Source organism: Oncorhynchus mykiss, chromosome 25 (assembly GCF_057628025.1).
Source record: "Oncorhynchus mykiss isolate SJ-2025 chromosome 25, ASM5762802v1, whole genome shotgun sequence".
NCBI classification, from domain to species: Eukaryota; Metazoa; Chordata; class Actinopteri; order Salmoniformes; family Salmonidae; genus Oncorhynchus; species Oncorhynchus mykiss.
In genome coordinates this window covers 41,249,014-41,272,770 of record NC_143046.1, presented here as the reverse complement: position 1 = coordinate 41,272,770, position 23,757 = coordinate 41,249,014, and the positions used below count along the sequence as shown (strand labels likewise).

At 42.3% G+C, this 23,757-nt stretch overlaps 1 protein-coding gene across 1 annotated transcript in view; it reads right to left on the bottom strand.

Annotated features, from left to right (window-relative positions):
• The window catches only part of LOC110505160 (zinc finger DHHC-type palmitoyltransferase 9), a 56,988-nt gene that overhangs the window by 19,502 nt on the left and 13,729 nt on the right, over positions 1-23,757 (bottom strand). The window contains exons 2-4 of the mRNA XM_090219908.1: positions 12,655-12,815; positions 2,052-2,210; positions 424-561 (exon numbers count right to left, since the gene is read on the bottom strand). Of these exons, the coding sequence (XP_090076034.1) occupies positions 424-561; positions 2,052-2,210; positions 12,655-12,815 (458 nt within the window). The remainder of the gene's footprint in view (positions 1-423; positions 562-2,051; positions 2,211-12,654; positions 12,816-23,757) is intronic.

Sequence of the window (23,757 nt, the reverse complement as noted above, 5' to 3'; positions counted from 1 at the left end):
GGAAAAAGGGAACAGGTGGGAAAAGGGGTGACGAGGTAGTTAGGAGGAGACAAGGAACAGCTGGGGGAAAGAGGGGGAGAAAAGGTAACCTAATAACGACCAGCAGAGGGAGACAGGGTGAAGGGAAAGGACAGAAACAAGACACAACATGACAATACATGACACTAGGTCTCTTTTTCATCATATTTAGTCCGCATCCCTCACTCTCTCACTGACCCTTCCCGATCGAATACACTCTCTCAACTGTCAAGAGTCACGGTTTCCCCCGCACACCTGTGAATCGCCCAAATCTGTAAACACAGCCTTAAAGTACTGCCATGGTCTGAAACTGACCTGAATCTACATTTGCTTTTGTTATTCTATTCTGCTCTGGTCTCGACTGACACCTATGTAGCGAAACTATGAAGGAACAACAGCACTCACGCATCACCACGTGTACGATGGCGAAGGTGAAGATGTAGATGGTAAGCAGGGACAGGGACAGAGTGAACAGGTAGAAGTAGCGGTAGTTCCTCTTGCCCACACAGTTGCCCACCCAGGGGCAGTGATGGTCAAAACGATCTGTGGAAAAGAGGAGCGGGAGGCGGTCAAAGATGGAGAGGAGAGGGAAGAGGTTCTGTGGCCACAGGATCAAAATGTACAGTTCAACACACACACAAAAATAAACTAAGTTCAATTTAACTTGTGGAGGTGTCAATGAGTGCGTTGGATAGACCCCGAAAGTTCTGCTGGTTAAAGGTTGAACAAAAATGAGAATAAATTAAATTAAAAAATGATTTAGCTGGGTAGTCATTGAAAACTCATTCTGACAATAACAACCAAGTTCAACAAAGGTAAAGTAGCTATTTGCCAATGTCCTCTGCTTACAATAGGTCCCAATCCCTCAAACACAAGCACGCAGTTGACAGGAAATAAGAGCCATTTCCCTATAATGCCTTTTTCTCTGATCTAAATATAGTGACCCCTGTTTCTTCATTACACTAGGACCAGAGCCAGAGTGAAGCTATCCAGGGTCAGACAGCTTTACACTTTTCTCCCTGTGGCAGACAACACGTACACATTAAAACATATATGATGGCAGCATGCAGGTGGGGCACTTCTGCATTGAAGCATATCTGGAATGAGGAAAAACCATAAATATGATTTGTTGATGTACTGCATATAGAAAGGAGCCCAGTGTGTATAATCAACTACTAAATATTGTACGACAGGTTCATGGAAAACACCTTCCTTCCAGCTATTAACCACACCCACTAGTTTTACTCAAATGTGTGAAAAATCTATGATTTTAATCACTACAATACCGCAACAGACTTGATTGCATTGAAGAAAGGTCACGTCTTTTGTTTTGTCCAACTCCTGTGCAAAGACAGATGATCATTAAACCCACAGCCTTTATTGATTCATTGATCATATTGATCCCTTACTGCAGAGTGAAGGGTCCTGAGCCATAAGGAGGCTGGCTGGCTGTCCCAGGCTGCTGTGTCATGCTGGTTGTGTGTGACCAGCATGACACAGCACACGGATTTGGGGGGGGTCATACACAATAACTGATGTTTAAAGACCAAATGCATGGTTCAATCAAGACTAGCCAAAATACTGTTATTCTGCAAAGCTTGATATGTTCATGCACACACATGAAAAACTATCCTCAAGAAACATTCCAAAGAGTGTTTTGTAGAGATCTGGGGAGAATGAATATGCCAGCATTCCATGCCAGCATTCCAAATCCCCACTGGAAACCCATTCAGCTATAGAATGTCCCATCTCCGGATATGGAAATTATCAATAGAGCTTTAGATTCAAACTATTTCCAATAAAAATGTTCTAAAACACTGACAAATAAATGTAGGTAAGTTCAAGGCTTGGGCAAACAAATAAAAACTTGCATCAGCAGAATGTGTCCTTCACACGCTGATAAAAAAAAAGCAGCTAGTTTTCACACAATACCCAGTCTCTGAATGAATTGAAAATGTTATTTTCAGACTGAGTCTTCTTTCATGATAAGAACAAGATGAATTGACTGAAGGGAGAAGAGTGCTCTCTCTTACCCACACAGTTGTCACAGATACTGCAGTGTGAGGCGCGAGGCGGTCGGAAGATCTTGCAGGTGTGGCAATACTTCAGTTTGACGATCTGCCCGTTGATTTGGACGTTGCGGATCCGAGGTGGAGGCCGCTGCCCAGCCGGGACGTTCCCATTAGCCGCCTCTGAGACAACAAAAAAGGTGGCCATTTGGGATTATACTCAGTTAACAAATGGAGTCATATCTATTCATGTTCATACTGTGTAGGGCAAGTTCACACGCAGGTTAAGCCTAAATTGCCTTTAAATCAAGAATAATTATAATTTGGCTTCAGACATGTCTTAATCATGGATGATAATCCGCATTTTACAAGTTAGAAGTCATAGATCGACCACAGGCAAATTACCTTAAGTCAACTTAATATACCAGACTTAACCAGAATTCAAACAATTGACCCAGAGTGCCTCTACCACACACATAATCATATAGTAGAGCATCAATTCTATTGCATTGCCTGTTGCTAGCTCCATCGCCACACTTCAAAGTATTGTATTCAAAGCTGGTGGAAATCGAGCTTCCAATCGGGTTTAATATCTACACAGTGAGGCCGTGAGTTTAGAGCCACAACGGCGGTTAAAAATGAAGGGCTTTTGGAAGCACACACAAATGTGAATCGTCGAACCTTGAGAATGTCGCTTCAGCCCAAGGTTCCACACACACACACCAGTCAGTTATTTACCATGATGTTTAAGCATAGCAGGACTGTTATTTTTTTTTTTAAACGTATTAACCTGGACTTGGGACGATGGGTCTTGTTGTGCCAGGGTATGTAGTCCTGTTTACAGTAACATGAATCGCTTAAAAGGAAAAATCCACTTCTTCCTTTAGAATTTACAGTGTTAAATACCACTTGTTTTTTGTGAACAAATGTTTCATTGTGGGGTTATGACGTTGGTAGCAACATGGGAAATAGCTGTGGGAATCTGTTGCAATGCTCTCTCTATGGGCTGGCTGGCTAGCCAATAACACCAAAGACAATATCCGCATGTAACATGGCTGGTTAACTAACATCGCCTAAACAAACTGGACTAATCAATTTAGGAGTCGACAATCTCACCGTGTTCAACCTGAATATCGATGTGCCTCAGAGTGGAGTCGAACATGCTCAACGGCATAATTTATATACTTTTGAGGAGATGGGAAAACGTTGTCATGCTACGTCAATGGGCCGTTTGGTGCATTCTGGACGATTCTGGGACAAGGAGCTCTCCCCCTTCAATGTGAGTCTATTAGGCGCTAGCTCAAAACCCCAACATTAACATGAATTTTGTCAACAATAAGTATAAAACAGATGTGCGATGTGAAATAATGAACTTGCGAGACGCAGCATGACAACGGGAACGCGATTTGTCAGTCATGCCTGGTGGGGTGTAACACCTTCCTCTGTTCATTGGATTCCCATCTCCTTTCTATAATATCTCTGGGCAAAGGCACCATGCAAGTCACTAGACTAAAAGAGAAAAATAGGAAAAATATTCTATACCCTACGTTAAATAAAAAAATGTATCGAGGTAAGAATATCACAAAAATATGATAAATTGCTCATTCGAGAGAAGACATCCTCCAGAGTTATGAAAAATCGGGCCAGTACTGAAATCTGACATTTAATAGACGTTTCCGATCTAAAAGTCGTATTCCTGTTAACATCCAGTCTGAGCGACTTTATCACGTTGCTACGTCCACTCAGATACACATGAAAACATGAAATGATCCAGGGAATCGATAGATCAAATCAGAAAATATAACATTATAAAACATTCAAAATGGTTGAACCTTTCCTGTATGGTTCATTTGAATAAAGGGAATAACATGACTGAATACTGCCAGTAGGAATACCTGCTAGGACAGGTGAAGACAGCACAACTTGACCCAAAATCGAACATTTACAGTTCGAAAGCATTGAGGCCATACCACCTCATAACAGTCTTTGCATGGTTAAAGCAGGATATATTAAGGATTTTGCTACCGCCATTGATGAAAAAAAAGTCAACACTGAACAGGCCAAATCAATAGTGTACAACACACAAGATGGCAGGTCAAATGTCTTCTTCACTTAGTGAACAAACACTTAAAGAAACACCAGGCTTTTAATAAATCGAATCACATGTGAATCAAAACCACTTTCTACTTAAACCATTGCTTTGTGGATTAATGTAGCTAGCTAGTGTAACGGTATAGCTTCCGTCCCTCTCCTCGCCCCTACCAGGGCTCGAACTCTGCACAAACCGACAACTGCCACTCTCGAAGCATCGTTACCCAGCGCTCAACAAAAGCCGTGGCCCGGGGCACAACTACTTCAAGGTCTCACCGATTGAAATGCTATTAGCGTGCACCCCGCTAACTAGCTAGCCATTTCACATCGGTTACACCAGCAGTCCCTTGGGAAAAGCCGGTCTTCATCGGCCCAATTTCATTAAGTATTTCAGGAGGATCTTATACTGTAATCATTCCTCTAGGAACTAGCCACTAAATGGGCCAAGTGACAGCACCGCAGCTGTGTGCTGCCCTATAGGACTCCCAATCACGGCCGGTTGTGATACAACCCGGAATCGAACCAGGGTCTGTAGTGACCTGTAGCACTGAGATGCGGTGCCTTAGACTGCTGCGCCACATGGCACAGTCCTCTATGGAATTCTACAGTATTTCAATTAAATGTTTCAAGGACAAAATTACATGTCTTTAAGTATTTTATTGTTGTAGTGGGGACAGTAACATTAGTACTCTCCAAAAATGTATTGTATATAAACAGTGCCTTCACTGTATTCACAACCACATTTTTTGGTGTTACAGCCTAAATTTAAAATGGATTTAATATACTTTTTTGTCATTGGCCTACATATAATACCCACAATGTCAATGTTTTTATACATTTCTAAAAATGTATTTCAAATAAAAATATGAAATGTCTCGAGTCAATAAGTATTCAACCCCTTTGTTATGGCAAGCCTAAATACTGTATATTAGTGGTTTATTTAACATAATATTTTTACAAATGTACAACATTTTCCTCCACTTTGATATTAGAGTATTTTGTGTAGATCGTTGACAAAAAATGTCAAAATAATTTGAATCCCACTTTAACAACAAAATGTGGAAAAACTCACAGGGTGTGAATAGTTTATAAAGGCACATTTGTATTTATTTTTGCTCACATAATTTAATTTAGAAGTATACATTAAGGTGTCTGTAATAGAATAAACATGAGAAAAACAAAAACAAATGTAGACATAAAAATGCATTGACAGCTTCCAAAATCAATTTTTTATTTTACAATGGAGGAGTACCACCAAGATGGCTACACAGTGGGGTGTAGTCATCTTACAGCGCCACCTGTCAGTCATACAGGGTTTTATACACGTCGTTGGGCTCAAAACATCCGTGCCCATCTGCCTCCCACTAACACACCCCCACGTTCCATCACAAATGCCACCACCTGCCACACTAGCGAAAGATGGCACATTAAAACCGCACACATTCTGGGGGGGGGGGGGTGACGCAATCTCTATTGCACTCCACACTGACCTTTCCCACCTGGACAAAAGGAACACCTTTGTGAGAATGCTGTTCATGGACTAAAGCTCAGTGTTCAACACCACAGTGATTTCCAAGCTCATCATTAAACTAAGGACCCTGGGACTGAACACCTCCCTCTGCAACTGGACCCTATACTTCCTCATGGACTGCTCCTAGGTGGTGAGGGTAGGCAACAACACACCCGCCACGCTGACCCTCAACACGTGGGCCCCTCAGGGGTGTGTGCATAGTCCCTGTTCATCCACGACAGCGTTGTCGCGCACGACTCTAACGCCATCATTATAAAAAAAGCTTGCCGATGACACGATGGTAGGCCTGATCACCGACAACGACGAGACCGCCTATAGGGAGGTCAGAGATCTGGCAGTGTGGCACCAGGACAACAACCTCTCTCACAACATGAGCAAGACAAAGGAGCGGATCGTGGACTACAGGAAAAGAAGGGCAGAGGGCTCTTTCCCCCTAAAGAGGCTGAAGAGATTTGGCATGGGCCCTCAGATCCTCTTCAAGTTCTACAGCTGCACCATTGAGAGCATCTTGCCTATCTGCATCACCGCTTGGTATGGAAACTGCTTGGCATCCAACTGTACAGCCCAGTACATCACTGGGGACAGTCCCTGACATCCAGGACCTCAATACTAGACAGTGTCAGAGGAAGGCCCTAAAAATTGTCAAAGACTACAGCCACCCAAGCCACTCTGCTACAGTGGTACTGGAGCGCAAGCATTGACCCCCTTTTTATGCACACTCACTGGATTCTGCCCACACACTCCAACACACACGTATATTGACACCACACACGTATATTGACACCACATACAAACTGCTGCTACTCTGTTATCCATCCTGATTGACTAGTCACTTTTACCCCTACCTACATGTACATATTTCCTCAACTACCTCGTATCCGGTACCAGTAATCCTTGTACACTGAGTGTACAAAACATTAGGAACACCTGTTCTTTCCATGACAGACTGACCATGTGAATCCAGTTGAAAGCTATGATCCCTTATTGATGTCACCTGTTAAATCCACTTCATATCAGTGTAGATGAAGGGGAGGAGACATCGATTGTGTATATTTGTGCCATTCAGAGGGTGAATGGGCATGACAAAATATTTAAGCGCCTTTGAACGGGCTATGGTAGTATGTGCCAGGGACACCGGTTTGAGTGTGTCAAGAACTGCAATACTGCCAGGTTTTTCACGCTCAACAGTGTGTCACAATAATGGTCAAAGGACATCCAGCCAACTTGACAACTATGGGAAGCATTGGAGTCAACATGGGCCAGCGTCCCTGTGGAATGCTTTCGAAAAGCTTGTAGAGGCCATGCCTCAACAAATTGAGGCTTTTCTGAGGGTAAAAGGGGGTGCAACTCAATATTAGGAAGGCGTTCCTAATGTTTTGTACACCCAGTGAGCACAGTTACATGCACACAATAATACGATTATGGTGGATAGTCAGATTAACGCAATAGTTTAAAATATTTACATGCTTTGGAAGATGAACAATTTCCCCTAATAATCCTGTTTACATGGACACATCAAAATCAGACAACTTGACGGGACTTTTGATAAATGCAGAAAATCACAGAAGAAAATAAACGTTCTACTACAGTGACCATATTATTGCCAAGTTATTTGACTCGGAGTTCGGACATGTACAGTGTCTTGCGAAAGTATTCGGCCCCCTTGAACTTTGCGACCTTTTGCCACATTTCAGGCTTGAAACATAAAGATATAAAACTGTATTTTTTTGTGAAGAATCAACAACAAGTGGGACACAATCATGAAGTGGAACGACATTTATTGGATATTTCAAACTTTTTTAACAAATCAAAAACTGAAAAATTGGGCGTGCAAAATTATTCAGCCCCCTTAAGTTAATACTTTGTAGTGCCACCTTTTGCTGCGATTACAGCTGTAAGTCGCTTGGGGTATGTCTATCAGTTTTGCACATCGAGAGACTGACATTTTTTCCCATTCCTCCTTGCAAAACAGCTCGAGCTCAGTGAGGTTGGATGGAGAGCATTTGTGAACAGCAGTTTTCAGTTCTTTCCACAGATTCTCGATTGGATTCAGGTCTGGACTTTGACTTGGCCATTCTAACACCTGGATATGTTTATTATGGACCATTCCATTGTAGATGTTGCTTTATGTTTTGGATCATTGTCTTGTTGGAAGACAAATCTCCGTCCCAGTCTCAGGTCTTTTGCAGACTCCATCAGGTTTTCTTCCAGAATGGTCCTGTATTTGGCTCCATACATCTTCCCATCAATTTTAACCATCTTCCCTGTCCCTGCTGAAGAAAAGCAGGCCCAAACCATGATGCTGCCACCACCATGTTTGACAGTGGGGATGGTGTGTTCAGGGTGATGAGCTGTGTTGCTTTTACGCCAAACATAACGTTTTGCATTGTTGCCAAAAAGTTGAATTTTGGTTTCATCTGACCAGAGCACCTTCTTCCACATGTTTGGTGTGTCTCCCAGGTGGCTTGTGGCAAACTTTAAACGACACTTTTTATGGATATCTTTAAGAAATGGCTTTCTTCTTGCCACTCTTCCATAAAGGCCAGATTTAGACTATCACAGTGCAGGTGCATTTATACAGAGACTTGATTACACACAGGTGGATTGTATTTATCATCATTAGTCATTTAGGTCAACATTGGATCATTCAGAGATCCTCACTGAACTTCTGGAGAGAGTTTGCTGCACTGAAAGTAAAGGGGCTGAATAATTTTGCACGCCCAATTTTTCAGTTTTTAAATGTTTAAAAAGTTTGAAATATCCAATAAATGTTGTTCCACTTCATGATTGTGTCCCACTTGTTGTTGATTCTTCACAAAAAAATACAGCTTTATATCTTTATGTTTGAAGCCTGAAACGTGGCAAAAGGTCGCAAAGTTCAAGGGGGCCGAATACTTTCGCAAGGCACTGTACATTTTGGATGTGAAAACTATTTCCAAGATGCATTCTTTCAGTTTTTCTGAACCCACTTCACTCGCACATAAGATAGAGGCTACCACTGCTGGCACACGTGCAGATCAAATATACGACTGGAACGGTGATTAAGCTGTTTACATGTCCTAATAATTCAAAAGATTGCTCAGAAAACCAGGTGTTTTAAATCAGCGTATGCTTACTTCAATTTTAAGATAAACAGGGTAAGGGTTTTACATGACGATTTCCTTTCTCTGCCTACTGCCATAATCCGTTTAATATTATTATTAGTGTGCATGAAAACATAGCCTCATTTTATTGTGTCCAAAATCTTTCTAATTTATAACTCCGCATTGTTGGGAAAGGTGTTCGTAAGTAAGCATTTCATGGTGAAGTCTACACCTGTTGTATTCGGCGCATGTGACAAATAAGATTTGATTTGTTAATTAAAAAGGCAAGCTGAATTGAAGTTGATGGTTTCTTTTTCTCGTACAAACACGTTTGAACAGCTTGATGAGGATGTGACTTATTTTTGGCATTTGGCATTTGTCATTTTATGCGAAGGTGTGGTATGCGTGTGGGCTCTGTGCTAGTTTACACTGAGGAAGACGCGTTTGGGAGGAGAGAAAAATCTGTTATCAGGGAAGGATCGATGCACACCAACAAAGCAATCTGTGCCTCAACATACTCCATCTGCTAAACAAGGTAATGTCACAAACTGAACGGCCGTGCTGTTCTAAGTAGTGCCATTGCGGCCATTGTTAGCCCAAACATGAGAACGTTATCCCAAATTCATTAGCATGTTAGCCCAACAGTAAATAGCATGTTAGCCCAACAGTAAGTTGGGCTAACATGTTAGCTAAAAAACCATTAGCATGTATCTCTATGGAGTCAGACTGGAAGGCCTGTGTCAGAGCAGTCACAAAGGGAGCATATCGTCCCAATAGGCAATAGCATGTTTGCCCAAAAGCTGTTAGCATGCATCTCAGTGTTTTCTGGAACGCTCGAGTCAAAGCCGTGACAAAGGGAGTGCTGCCAGCCCAGGCACTTCCAGTGGACAACCTGCAGCAGCGGCAATCATTTACAGCCTTGTTCTGTCATCTGGAGAGGACCTCTTACCAGTCCCCCCCACCCACGCCTCTAGACCGTAACGAGAGAGAATAGGGACACATGGAGGGCAATGTGAATCTTCACCGCCCAGACAGAGAGGCTGCACACTGAACAGCTAGAGAGGGAGGGAGGGTTGGGCTGTGGCATGGCTATTGCAGAGCAGACAGGCTTTTTCCCCAAGAGATAGAAAAGAGAAGCTGGCTGAAATAATGGAAAAAATTGTGGATAGTCCACTAGGGAGTGGTCAGGTAATCAAAACAAAAGCCATTACTGGCATGTGCAGCAAGTTCATTCAGACCCACATCTGGCTAGGTTATACAAAGTAACATAGGAAGATTGTCTGCAAAATATTCCTATTTGGTTGTGCCTTCATAATTAGTGCCTATGCTAATGTTGTTTAGATAATGAGAACGTCACAATGCTTCGCTCTAGGGCCAAACCAATGAATTCAAACTACGTCAAGGCTTGAAACAGTACACTTCAGATTGGAGAAAAGAAATCTGACTAGGGGATGAGCTCAGAACAGCATGGATGATGAACCTTTAGCGATATAAAGCATAACAAACACGAATTAAAACAACAGGCTGAAGCTCTGGTCTCTACTAGATGTCGACCGACTGATTTTTCAACGCCGATACCGATTATTGGAGGACAAAAAAAAAGACGATACCGATTAAAATCGGTCGATTTATATATAATGACGACAATTACAACAATACTGAATGAACACGTATTTTAACTTAATATATCAATAAAATCAATTTAGTCTCAAATAAATAATGAAACATGTTCAATTTGGTTTAAATAATGCAAAAACAAAGTGTTGGAGAAGAAAGTAAAAGTGCAATATGTGCCATGTAAAAAAGCTAATGTTTAAGTTCCTTGCTCAGAACATATGAAAGCTGGTGGTTCCTTTTAACATGAATCGTCAATATTCCCAGGTAAGAAGTTTTAGGTTGTAGTTAATATAGGACTATTTCTCTATACCATTTGTATTTCATATACCCTTGACTATTGGATGTTCTAATAGGTACTTTAGTATTGCCAGCCTAATCTCGGGAGTTGATAGGCTTGAAGTCATAAACGGCGCAATGCTTGAAGCACAGCGAAGAGCTGCTGGCAAATGCACGAAAGTGCTGTTTGAATGAATGCTTACAAATCTACTGCTGCCTACCACCGCACAGTCAGACTGCTCTATCAAATCATATACTTAATTATAATATAACACACAGAAATACGAGCCTAAGGTCATTAATATGGTCAATTCGTTCAGGAATTCGTATTCGTTCAGTAAAATACGGAACCATTCCGTATTTTATCTAATGGGTGGCATCCATAAATCTAAATATTGCTGTTACATTGCACAAACTTCAATGTTATGTCATAATTATGTACAATTCTGGGAAATGAATTACGGTCTTTGTTAGGAAAAAATGGCCTTCAAACAGTTCGCAACGAGCCAGGCGGCCCAAACTGCTGCATATACCCTGACTCCGCTTGCACAGAAAGCAAGAAGTGACAATTTCCCTCATTAAAAATAATTAATGTCAGCAGGCAATATTAACTAAATATGCAGGTTTAAAAATATATACTTGTGTTTTGACTTTAAGAAAGGCATTGATGTTTATGGTTTGGTACACATTGGTGCAAGACGGTGCTTTTTTCACAAATGCGCTTGTTAAAATCACCCGTAGGCTGTGATTCAATGACAAATGAACATGCACAAGCTAGATAAACTAGTAATATCATCAACCATGTGTAGTTAACTAGTGATCATGTTAAGATTGATTGTTTTTTACAAGATAACATTTAATGCTAGCTAGCAACTTACCTTGGCTCCTTGCTGCACTCGCATAACAGGTAGTCAGCCTGCCACACAGTCTCCTCATGGAGTGCAATGTAATCGGTCACAATCGATGTCCAAAAATGCAGATTACCTATTGTTGTGAAAACTTGAAATCGGCACTATTTAATCGCCACTAATTAATCGGCCATTCCGATTAATCGATCGACCTCTAGTCTCCACATTGCTGCTTGACACACACTGCTGCTTGACACACACACTTTATTCATGCACCTAGAAGGCTTTAGACCTCGCTTGATTCCTAATTCACAGTCCTCCCCCGGCCACCCGGTGACATTTGTTCCATATCCGGAAGTGACCTCACTAGCCTTTAACCCTTAGGCATTTCATGTACAACAAAGGATTAGATCGGAATGGGCAGCATGATAGTAGCTCCACCTTGTTCTCCGATTAGCTAGATAGCTAGATGGAACTCTTTCAGAACTACAGAAGTGTCACACTACGTTGATCCAGTTTAGGTTTCGAATATAAACATTTAGGGGGGTTGGACTAGGGCAGGGATCATCAGCCTGACTAACCAGTGTCTGTATGTAGCCTCGCTACTTTTATAGCATCGCTACTTTTATAGCCTCGCTACTTTTATAGCCTCGCTACTGTTATTTTCCAGTCTTTGTACTTTTGTTTTATTTCTTTACCTACCTATTGTTCACCTAATACCTTTTTTTGCACTTTTGGTTAGAGCCTGTAAGTAAGCATTTTACTGTAAGGTCTACTACACCTGTTGTATTCGGCGCACGTGACAAATAAACTTTGATTTGATCAACCAGATTCAGAAGAATAACATAGTTGTGAATATTTTGTAGACTGCAATTTGATTGCAAGAAGCCCAAACAGATATTATATTTGACCAAAACATAATCATGTCAAACCTTGCTTACGTATACGATCACATGTCTCTCTATTACGCGGAAGGATACTTTGGGACAGATTCCCAAAATGACAACCACTTGGAACTGATTTGCTAGTGTTTTTGCAATAAATAAAAATAAATAAAATCTCCCGCCGTTCAAATTCAGCCTCACCTAAGGTTTATTTTCTAGACAGGGCTTATGGAAGAATGAGGGAGGCATGGGTGTGAATTATTATTATGATGACACAGGTATGGGTCAACTACTCACCAATTTCCATCTCAATGAAGGTGGCCTCCTCGGGGAGGGCGCGCGGCAACACCCCCGGGTCACTGAAGCTGGTCCTTAGCAGCATGGCCATGACAAAGAGGAAGAGGACAATAGCGAAGACCGGGATGGCAGGGGACAGGTGGGTTGCCAGGTATGGGCATCTGCAGATGTGATAAGAGGACCATAGGTTAATAGCAATATTCAAGCAAACAATGTACCACACAATGTTGTCTCTTAATAATACTCCTTACTGAGTGATTAAATGCGATTGACCCATAAAACATTAAGCTAAAGCAGGATAGTTCATGCCATGGTGATAATTCTGTTTAGTTATGTTGATGCAAAATTCTCATGAATTTAGTGGAAAATTACAATTTCATACCAAAACTAATGCTCCTCATCTGATATAAAATATGTATTTACATGACCCAGGAGCTAATCTATTTTTCCCTTTATGGCAGCACAACAATATGGCTGCGAAGATAACAACTTCATCGGGGGTGGAAGAATCCCTCTGCTTATACACGAGAGGGTATTAGCGTCCAATCATTGTCAACAAAAGCGCTGCACAGTCGGCACTGAGAAACAAGCCTGTACACATTCTTGTAGAGCCGTGCTCAGAAGGTCACTGTTGCAACTGTGCTGTTAGGGCCGTCTGGTCTGCAACCCTTCCCTTAGGGCCACACACGCGCGCGCATTGCAGCTACGGCTCAAGAATCAACAACAGCCCGGAGACCGTGTTTACTCTTCCGAATGCTCACACACTGTAAGGGGAGGGGGTGCTGCATTAACATAAAACCAGTTGGCACCCGTAAACTTACAATAGAGTAGGGATACCATTCTGCAGTCAGGATGCCCTTCTAAAAAAGGCCCTTTTTCCCCTTCACGGGGGCGAAGGTGGTCTGTAAAGTGCTGCGGCAGTTTGGTAAGCGCCGCAGGCCACTGCATTGAGCTATTAATAGAAAAGCTGCACTTCTCTCCTCCTTCCCCATGCGAAGAGATCACACATCCATAATGTAAGGGTAATATATTATGGTAACATTTCCCTCTTCATAATGAATTAGCAGCACATGTATAATACCCTGTGAGCTATACATGCCACATGGAATTCATTGTGAAGGGAGCATTGGAAAGAAGAGGGGGTCAGACAGGGCAGAAATCCTGAGTATTGCATGTTAGACAGCGCATGGGTGATGAGTCATCATGAGTGTTTTTCACAGTGCCCGTGAGCAAAATGGTGTAATGCAGAGTTTCCCAAACTCGGTCCTCGGGATCCCCAAAGGGCACGTTATGTTTCTTTGCCATAACACTACTTGATGATTAGTTGAAAAATCAGCTGTGTAGTGGTAGAGCAAAAAACAAAAATGTGCACACCTTGAGGTTGGGAGGACCGAGTTTGCGAAACCCTGGTGTAACAGGATATAGGTTTGATTATGCAATTTCAAAACACCAGATTTCTAGTGGATCCAGATGTATAAAGACTGGATCTCCTGACAAAATCCCCAAACACTATCAATCCAAGAAGATTCTTTCTAGTTCAAAAACAAACATTCTCCCAACTCAGTCTGGTACAAATGCTGTTGTGATGTAAGCCCCAAGACACCGACTGTCATTTCCAGTTCCCATTTAAAATGTTCAATTTCCTCTTTTTGTTTGGGTGCCATTTTATGCTGACTCAAACACTGTCCTACACCACAGTGGAAACATACTGTAAGAGGGAGGAAGAGGTTAAGGGGACAGTGTACAAGAGTGAGCCAACAAAATACAGGGTAACAATGTTCCTTTCAGTTCCTTTCACATTATGCAAATTGACTTGATTTCAGGACGTATTCCTTTTAACTCTTAGTAGAGCAAAAGGCACTATGTAGATTAGACGGGTACGTTTGCAAACTGGTGCCATACTTGCAGGACAGGTCCGATAAGTTTCCCCCAGTACCTGGTTCCAGATCTGTTTTTGCGGTGTGTTCAACTCCTTTGCCTTGACAACGACCATATGAGTTGACAAGACTGCACAAACAGATCTGGGATCAGGCTACCTTTTCTACACTAAATGGAAAAAAATTATAAGGGAGAGATCCATACAATCAATATAGATTTCCACTGGTTCAAGCCCTGAGACAGTTGCCTAGAGCTTGCTCAATTACTGCAGAGTCAGACAGGAAGTGAATTAAGAGAACGGAGAGGGAGGCAGGAAAAGGAAGCTTGGTCTCAGCCCTCTCGCAGTGTCAATTATGTATAATTCCAGCACTGATGACTGGTTGAGCATTCTAGTCACACTGTCATCACTTGGAATTCCTGGACATTACCAGTAGCCAAAACCAGGGTGGTACCAGAGCCATACATTTGGCTTTGGGTGGCTCTTATCGGTTGACCGATATAAACCGATAATATTTGCACTACTTGATGATTAGTTGAAAAATCAGCTGTGTAGTGGTAGAGCAAAAAACAAAAATGTGCACACCTTGAGGTTGGGAGGACCGAGTTTGCGAAACCCTGGTGTAACAGGATATAGGTTTGATTATGCAAGAGGTATGTATAAAGGAAATAATTTTTTCAAAACACCAGATTTCTAGTGCATCCAGATGTATAAAGACTGGATCTCCTGACAAAATCCCCAAACACTATCAATCCAAGAAGATTCTTTCTAGTTCAAAAACAAACATTCTCCCAACTCAGTCTGGTACAAATGCTGTTGTGATGTAAGCCCCAAGACACCGACTGTCATTTCCAGTTCCCATTTAAAATGTTCAATTTCCTCTTTTTGTTTGGGTGCCATTTTATGCTGACTCAAACACTGTCCTACACCACAGTGGAAACATACTGTAAGAGGGAGGAAGAGGTTAAGGGGACAGTGTACAAGAGTGAGCCAACAAAATACAGGGTAACAATGTTCCTTTCAGTTCCTTTCACATTATGCAAATTGACTTGATTTCAGGACGTATTCCTTTTAACTCTTAGTAGAGCAAAAGGCACTATGTAGATTAGACGGGTACGTTTGCAAACTGGTGCCATACTTGCAGGACAGGTCCGATAAGTTTCCCCCAGTACCTGGTTCCAGATCTGTTTTTGCGGTGTGTTCAACTCCTTTGCCTTGACAACGACCATATGAGTTGACAAGACTGCACAAACAGATCTGGGATCAGGCTACCTTTTCTACACTAAATGGAAAAAAATTATAAGGGAGAGATCCATACAATCAATATAGATTTCCACTGGTTCAAGCCCTGAGACAGTTGCCTAGAGCTTGCTCAATTACTGCAGAGTCAGACAGGAAGTGAATTAAGAGAACGGAGAGGGAGGCAGGAAAAGGAAGCTTGGTCTCAGCCCTCTCGCAGTGTCAATTATGTATAATTCCAGCACTGATGACTGGTTGAGCATTCTAGTCACACTGTCATCACTTGGAATTCCTGGACATTACCAGTAGCCAAAACCAGGGTGGTACCAGAGCCATACATTTGGCTTTGGGTGGCTCTTATCGGTTGACCGATATAAACCGATAATATTTGTATCAACGTTTAATCCACCGAAAAGGACAGATATAAAATGTGGAGAAAAGCAAAAAAAAAAAAAAAAGACCGGACATAACCCCCCAACATAACTACACGAGTCGGAGAAGAGAGTGAACTAATTCAGTGGCTACAGCCCTACTATTGATTAAAACACCAAAACATTGAAAATGTGTCCCGTTGTTGTTGTTTTTCCAGCTGGCTAGCATGAGGCAGCTCAGTCTTCAGAGCCCAAGCATCTTTTTTTTGTTGTTGCTGGAATCGATGCGGTTTATCCTCCTTTCACTGGAGTAACAGTTTTTCAAAAAAGAAAAAAATATTTCTGGCGCTCCGAATGTGTTTTGTGGTGCTTACATTAAAATGTTCTTTCCTCATGTCTGCTTATCTTTGTACGGCTGTTTTAAGCACAATCCATAGTTCCCCCATTCCAGCTAGAATAATAAAATCGACAGATATAACGGTCATCGGTAAATATTTCCACTCTAAAAACCAGATCCAAAAATCCCATATCGGCCGGGCTCTAGTGGTTATTTTTCCTAGTTTTTTTTTTAAACGATGCGATAAACCAGTCAAATTTAAGCATGGCCATGTATATTTATTACGTCAACAGCGTAGTCAACTCACGTTCAGACTCAACACTCATGATCAGATTTGGAGTTCAGTATTATTTGCCTCTGGGAAATATCTCAAGATTATTTAATGTAATTCTTAATATATTCTCTTAATACATTTTTTTGTTTGTTCTCTCCCTCACTGGGACCCCAAAAATATCTAAAATCCTTGATTCTTGCGATAGTGCGACGTTCCAAATGCCTCTAATACATACATTTGAATGAATCGAGTCATTGAGCAACACAATTCATTTAAGATACCGGTATCTAAATCTGTAATTTCGCTGCTCTATCCCTTTAGAATTGGACCAAGAGCCCATCATGCATGCTATGGACCCTGTAAAAGGTATCGCACACTTTCCTAACACATGAGGCTGAGCTTGTAACAGCCAATTCTTGGAAGCAGAGATAACATATCACCCCTGGAAATGTTTGCAATGCAAAGGCACCACCCTTACCTGGTACCAATTAGAATAGCTAACTGATGCAGAGTGAGAAGTTCACTTCCAACTTAACTACTGGAGGGGAAGGGACATTTGCATGAGGGCTCTCTAATCTAGACTTTGAACCATTGAACTTCACACACACACACACACACACACACGGGAGAGGATATGTACAGGACTCGTTAAGTAACAAGAACTGTTCCCTTCGTGTTGAGGTGTCGATGAAACGGGCTCAATTATCAAAGTTGGACGTTTACATACGCCTTAGCCAAATACATTTCCTGACATTTAATCCTAGTAAAAATTCCCTGTCTTAGGTCAGTTAGGATCACTACTTTATTTTAAAGAATGTGAAATGTCAGAATAATAGTAGAGAGAATTATTCATTTCAGCTTTATTTCTTTCATCACATTCAAAGTGGGTCAGAAGTTTACATACACTCAATTAGTATTTGGTAGAATTGCCTTTAAATTGCTTAACTTGTCAAACGTTTCGGGTAGCCTTCCACAAGGTTCCCACAATAAGTTGGTGATTTTTGGCCCATTCCTCATGACAGAGCTGGTGTGACTGAGTCAGGTTTGTAGGCCTCCTTTCTCGCACACACTTTTTCAGTTCTTCCCATAAATGTTCTACGGGATTGAGAGCAGGGCTTTGTGATGGCCACTAATAGCTTGACGTTTGTTGTTCTTAAGCCATTTTGCCACAAATTTGGAAGTATGCCTGGGGTCATTGTCCACTTGGAAGACCCATTTGCGACCAAGCTTTAACTTCCTGACTGATGTCTTGAGATGTTGCTTCAATATATCCACATCATTTTCCTACCTTATGATGCCATGTATTTTGTGAAGTGAACCAGTCCCTCCCTGCAGCAAAGCACCCCCACAACATGATGCTGCCACCCCCGTGCTTCACGTTTGGGATAGTGTTCGACTTGCAAGCCTCCCTCTTTGTCCTCGAAACATAATGATGGTCATTATGGCCAAACAGTTCTATTTTTGTTTCATCAGACCAGATCAGATCAGGACATTTCTCCAAAAATTACGATCTTTGTCCCCATGTGCAGTTGCAAACCGTAGTCTGGCTTTTTTTAATGGCGGTTTTGGAGGTTATGGTTTCAGGTTATGTCGATATAGGACTAGTTTTACTGTGGATATAGATACTTATGTACTCGTTTCCTCCAGCATCTTCACAAGGTCCTTTGCTGTTGTTTTGGGTTTGATTTGCACTTTTCGCACCAAAGTACATTCATCTCTAGGAGACAGAACGAGTGTCCTTCCTGAGCAGTATGACGGCTGCGTGGTCCCATGGTGTTTATAGATGTGTACTCTTGTTTGTACAGACGAACGTGGTACCTTTAGGCTTTTGGAAATTGCTCCCAAGGATGAACCAGACTTGGAGGTCTACAATTGTTTTTCTGAGGTCTTGGCTGATTTCTTTTGATTTTCCCATGATTTAAAGCGAAGAGGCACTGAGTTTGAAGGTAGACCTTGAAATACATCCACAGGTACACCAATTGACTCAAATTATGTAAATTAGCCTATCAGAAGCTTCTAAAGCCATGACATCACATTTTCTGGAATTTTCCAAGCTATTTAAAAAGGCACAGTCAATTTAGTGTATGTAAACTTCTGACCCACTGGAATTGTAATACAGTGAATTATAAGTGAAATAATCTGTCTGTAAACAATTGTTTGATAAATTACTTGTGTCATGCAACAAAGTAGATGTCCTAACCGACTTGCCAAACCATAGTTTGTTAACAAGACATTTGTGGAGTGGTTGAAAGACTAATTTTAATGACTCCAACCTAAGTGTATGTAAACTTCCAACTGTATCTGCCCCATTTCCTGAACATAGATTACACCCACTCCTGGACAAAACAACTATTTATCTCCATTGGGCATGCATTTTAACCCAGGACTAGGCTAAATCTGTGTCTGGGAAACTGGTCCATCATGTACTTCGCAAGTGGAACTCTCTCTAAAGTAGAGATGTTGCAGACTTCAAATATTAGTAGTCCTCATGCTGAGCAACACCACCGTGCCTGAGCATCAGAGGGATATGTCATGCCTAAGTACTTCCTACCCAGTCTTAACTTTACGTCGGCGTTAGCCGTCCGTCGGAGAGCGGAAGTGAAATCACAATACCATTGAATTGTGTACCGTAATGCTGCGCTAGCAGATCTGCAGTGGGACAGCTGTGAAACTGACATATTTTGTAAGGATGTCTGCCCACAACTTTCTCCCTCTGTCTCACTCACTCTTTCTTGGGCACTGGCGAGAAACAGAGAGCCCACAAATTACATTAGCTGCTTCTCTCTTTCAGATGCCCACAGGAAATAGTTCCATAATAGAGGCCCCAGTGATCTCATTCAGTCATCTCAACACGTTCAGTAGTACACGATTCCTTCATGTTTGTTCTAGATGTTTGTTCTAGATAGTATATTTCTACATGAACTTTCCACAATGCGTGTGCCCAGTTATCCTCCTGACATATTTGCTTGAGACTTTCAGCTATGGCCACAAGACAAAGTGCTGGCTGGAAACACCCCTTTAAAACAATAAGAAATAATCCCAACCTACAGTAAAAGGTGCATTTTAGTGGCATGAAATTACATTAAAGCTGAATAATGAACTTAAGACACCACAATTGTTTAGTAAACTTAAGGACAATCTTAATTTATGTGCGTTTGGAATTGAAAACGGTCTGATCTTAGTCAGAAAAAAGTTGAATCAGCAACAAAAAGTTGTAACACAGTGGAGCAGAACAAAGTGTTGAATTAATCAGGTAATAACAATTTGATTCCAGAAACATGAAATACTACACCAGTGACCTCCGACAGAGAGAGGAAAAAGGAACAGATTTTCCACAATACTAAAAGGGCCCAACAAGCAACTGCAATACATTGGTTGTGTCCCAAATAGCACCCTATCCCCGACAGTGCACTACTTCTGACCATTTGGGATGTAATACACATTGATCTGCAAATTGGGAAGGGACTGAAACCGTAAGACCCAAAATGCTGCCAAAGTGGCTACGAGGCGGTACGCGCACCTGAGTCCAGGCCTTTAAAATTTGACATCAGACAGAAGACATCTCTTGGGAGAATAGTGGCAGCTGTCATCCATTACACAGCACTTTGATGAGGAGGCAAATATGTATTAAGTGTGCGTCCCTAGCTCGCCTGCTTGTATTGAAGTACAGATACGAACAGGATCATTTCACTTAAATTCACATAAAAACACAATCTTTAACAAGCAAGCTTTTAGTCAACAAAGACTCCATTGTTATTGGAAGTAGATACAGTAGGTTTTCCCAGCTGAATAAAATAAATAAATAAGCGCATTGACTGGGTTATGTTCATTGGGCACAAAAACCTTGACGAATCATTTTCATTTCCCGTTTTAGAAATGGTGTGACATTGTGCCCTACTGAACACAACCGTGCTCATTGTTATGGGAGCTAGATACAGAATGGTTTCCAAGAAGCTGAATATAAATTAGGGATTTTACTGCATGGCTCGTGTTTATTAGGCAGGGAAACAGACAAATGAATGAAAACAGCCAAACGGAGGGAAAATCCAGAAGGGTAACAATTAGGGAGAGTGTTACAATGAGGTTAGATTTAGTTTTAGGGCTTAAGGGGGGGAAAAAAAGTTTTTGAACGGGAATAAATGTTTTGGTCCCCACAAGGATGTTAAAACAAGCAAGCATATATGAGCAAGCACGCAGGCAGGAGAAAGAGAGAGAAAGAAAGAAATGGATGCCTGGGAGACCTTGGGGCCTGTTACTAGATCCTCTGGCCAGAGTCAGACTGCAAGGTCAGCACTTGGCAGTGCGCTTCTCTCTCACCCTCCTTCCTCGTCACACACACAAAATATATGAGGGAGCTGACAAGCACCGCTCTGCTAGGCTAGGTACACACCCCGGACGCCATACACCCCCCCCTACACAGGACACACACACACGCTCTCGCTCTCAGTTACATGGGCAAACACAGATGATACACTGCCCGTGTGTGCCATGCTCCTACTTCATCACTCACACATACACCCCCCCTCTGGAGAGCTGAGCCGTGGAACATCACAGGCACAGTAAGCAGGTCCATGAGGATACACACAGCCAGGCCCTTCAGTTCAGAGAGCTAAATGACTAAAAAACTGCAGTGTATTCATGGATGCCAAGGGAAGCCAGGCTTACCCAAAAAATGCACCAAAAAGTCAAACATCTCATTCCAAACTGCATTTGGAGGCAACTTCAGCACAATAACTGTTAGTCGGGAGCTTCATGAAACGGGTTTCCATGGCCGAGCAGCCGTACACAAGCCTAAGACCACCATGTGCGATGCCAAGCGTCGGCAGGAGTGGTGTAAATGCCTGCCGCCATTGGAGTCTGGAGCAGTGGAAACGTTCTCTGGAGGGATGAATAATGCTTCATCTGGCAGTCCGACGGACGAATCTGTGTTTGGCGGATGCCAGGAGAACGCTATCTGCCATAATGCAAAGTGCCAACTGTGAAGTTTGGTTAAGGAGGAATATAGGTCTGGGGCTGTTTTTTCGTGGTTCGGGCTAGGCCCCTTAGTTCCAGTGAAGGGAAATCTTAACGCTATAGCATAGAACATTCTAGATGATTCTGTGCTTCCAACTTTGTGGCAACAGTTTGGGGAAGGCCCTTTCCTGTTTCTGCATGGCAATGCCCTCGTGCACAAAGCGAGGTCGATACAGAAATATAGTCATGTCGTGCATCACGGTGTCAAGACATATGTACTAACAGATTATAGAGCAAACAACTCAATTATCATCACAACACATAGGTTGTAATATGGCTTTTTTTTTGCCTGGATTGGCTTCCCCCAGTGAATTTACTCACACATCACTACTGCTATCAAAGCCTGAGCCTGTTCATTTGGTACCAAATGGAAGAAAACAGACAAACTGAGGAACCTAGTCCAATAAGAAACGTTCATTTCCATTTTCTGTTTTAAAACATGCCCTAAAAAACACAACCCTGCTCTCTGCCACAGAGGTAAGCTCCCATTCAAAGCACAAACGCCACTGAAATGCATGTCTGGGTTGGCGCCCCCCCCCTTGGGTTGTGCCGTGGCGGAGATCTTTGTGGGCTATACTCGGCCTCGTCTCAGGATGGTACGTTTTTGGTTGAAGATATCCCTCTAGTGGTGTGGGGGCTGTGCTTTGGCAAAGTGGGTGGGGTTATATCCTTCCTGTTTGGCTCTGTCCGGGGGTGTCATCGGATGGGGCCACAGTGTCTCCTGACCCCTCCTGTCTCAGCCTCCAGTATTTATGCTGCAGTAGTTTATGTGTCGGGGGGCTAGGGTCAGTTTGTTATATCTGGAGTACTTCTGTCCTATCCGGTGTCCCGTGTGAGTTTAAGTATGCTCTCTCTAATTCTCTTTCTTTCTCTCTCTCGGAGGACCTGAGGCCTAGGATCATAGGACTATCTGACATGATGACTCCTTGCTGTCCCCAGTCCACCTGGCCGTGCTGCTGCTCCAGTTTCAACTGTTCTGCCTGTGATTATTATTATTTGACCATGCTGGTAATTTATGAACATTTGAGCATCTTGGCCATGTTCTGTTACAATCTCCACCCGGCACAGCCAGAAGAGGACTGGCCACCCCACATAGCCTGGTTCCTCTCTAGGTTTCTTCCTAGGTTTTGGCCTTTCTAGGGAGTTTTTCCTAGCCACCGTGCTTCTACACCTGCATTGCTTGCTGTTTGGGGTTTTGGGCTGTGTTTCTGTACAGCACTTTGAGATATCAGCTGATGTACGAAGGGCTATATAAATACATTTGATTTGATGTCTGAAATTCTATTATAAACAAAATGGTGAAATGTTACTGAGCAGGGGCACTGAGGAAATAGTAAGCCCACGTACAAAGACCACACAAGCTGTGAATCCTATTATATGAATCAACGCTGGGAAAAGACTGCTTCATCCTACCAATGGTTTCTACCAATTTGGCTCATCTGTTGTGTACTTGTTGCTCATTTCCGCAATTTAGCACAGCTACTCTTCAAGGGGAGCGCCTCTCTCGCCGGACTGCTGATGGTTGGAGATTAGTAATAAGAGGGCTACCGGTTGGTTGGTTGTTGTTGTTGTTGGACTGGGTCCAGCCCGCTCGCGAGGACACTGCTCCTCTGTTCCCCTATCTATGCCTTGTTGCTTCTTTCTAATCCTAAATCCACATTAAAAAGGAAGGGCCTTAAAGCAGTGAATTCATTCCCAAGGGAAGGAAAGTTAGTGGGTGGAGAACGAAGATGGGAGGTCAGAGAGTAATGCAATCATAGAATTCCACTGAAGTTGTTGGCCTTGAGCTGTCAGAAGTAGTTTGTGTTTATTAGTAACTTAACTACCCATCCACATTGCTCCAGCCAAACTAGCGTTTTCTTCTCCACGATGAGTCTGGCTTTCCTCCCTGACATTTTCTAGAATGCAAAACACAAATCGACCGTTCTGATTGGTCCTCGAAACAGAACTTTGATATTCTGAAATGGTTAGACTGTTTAGAGACTCTCCAAAT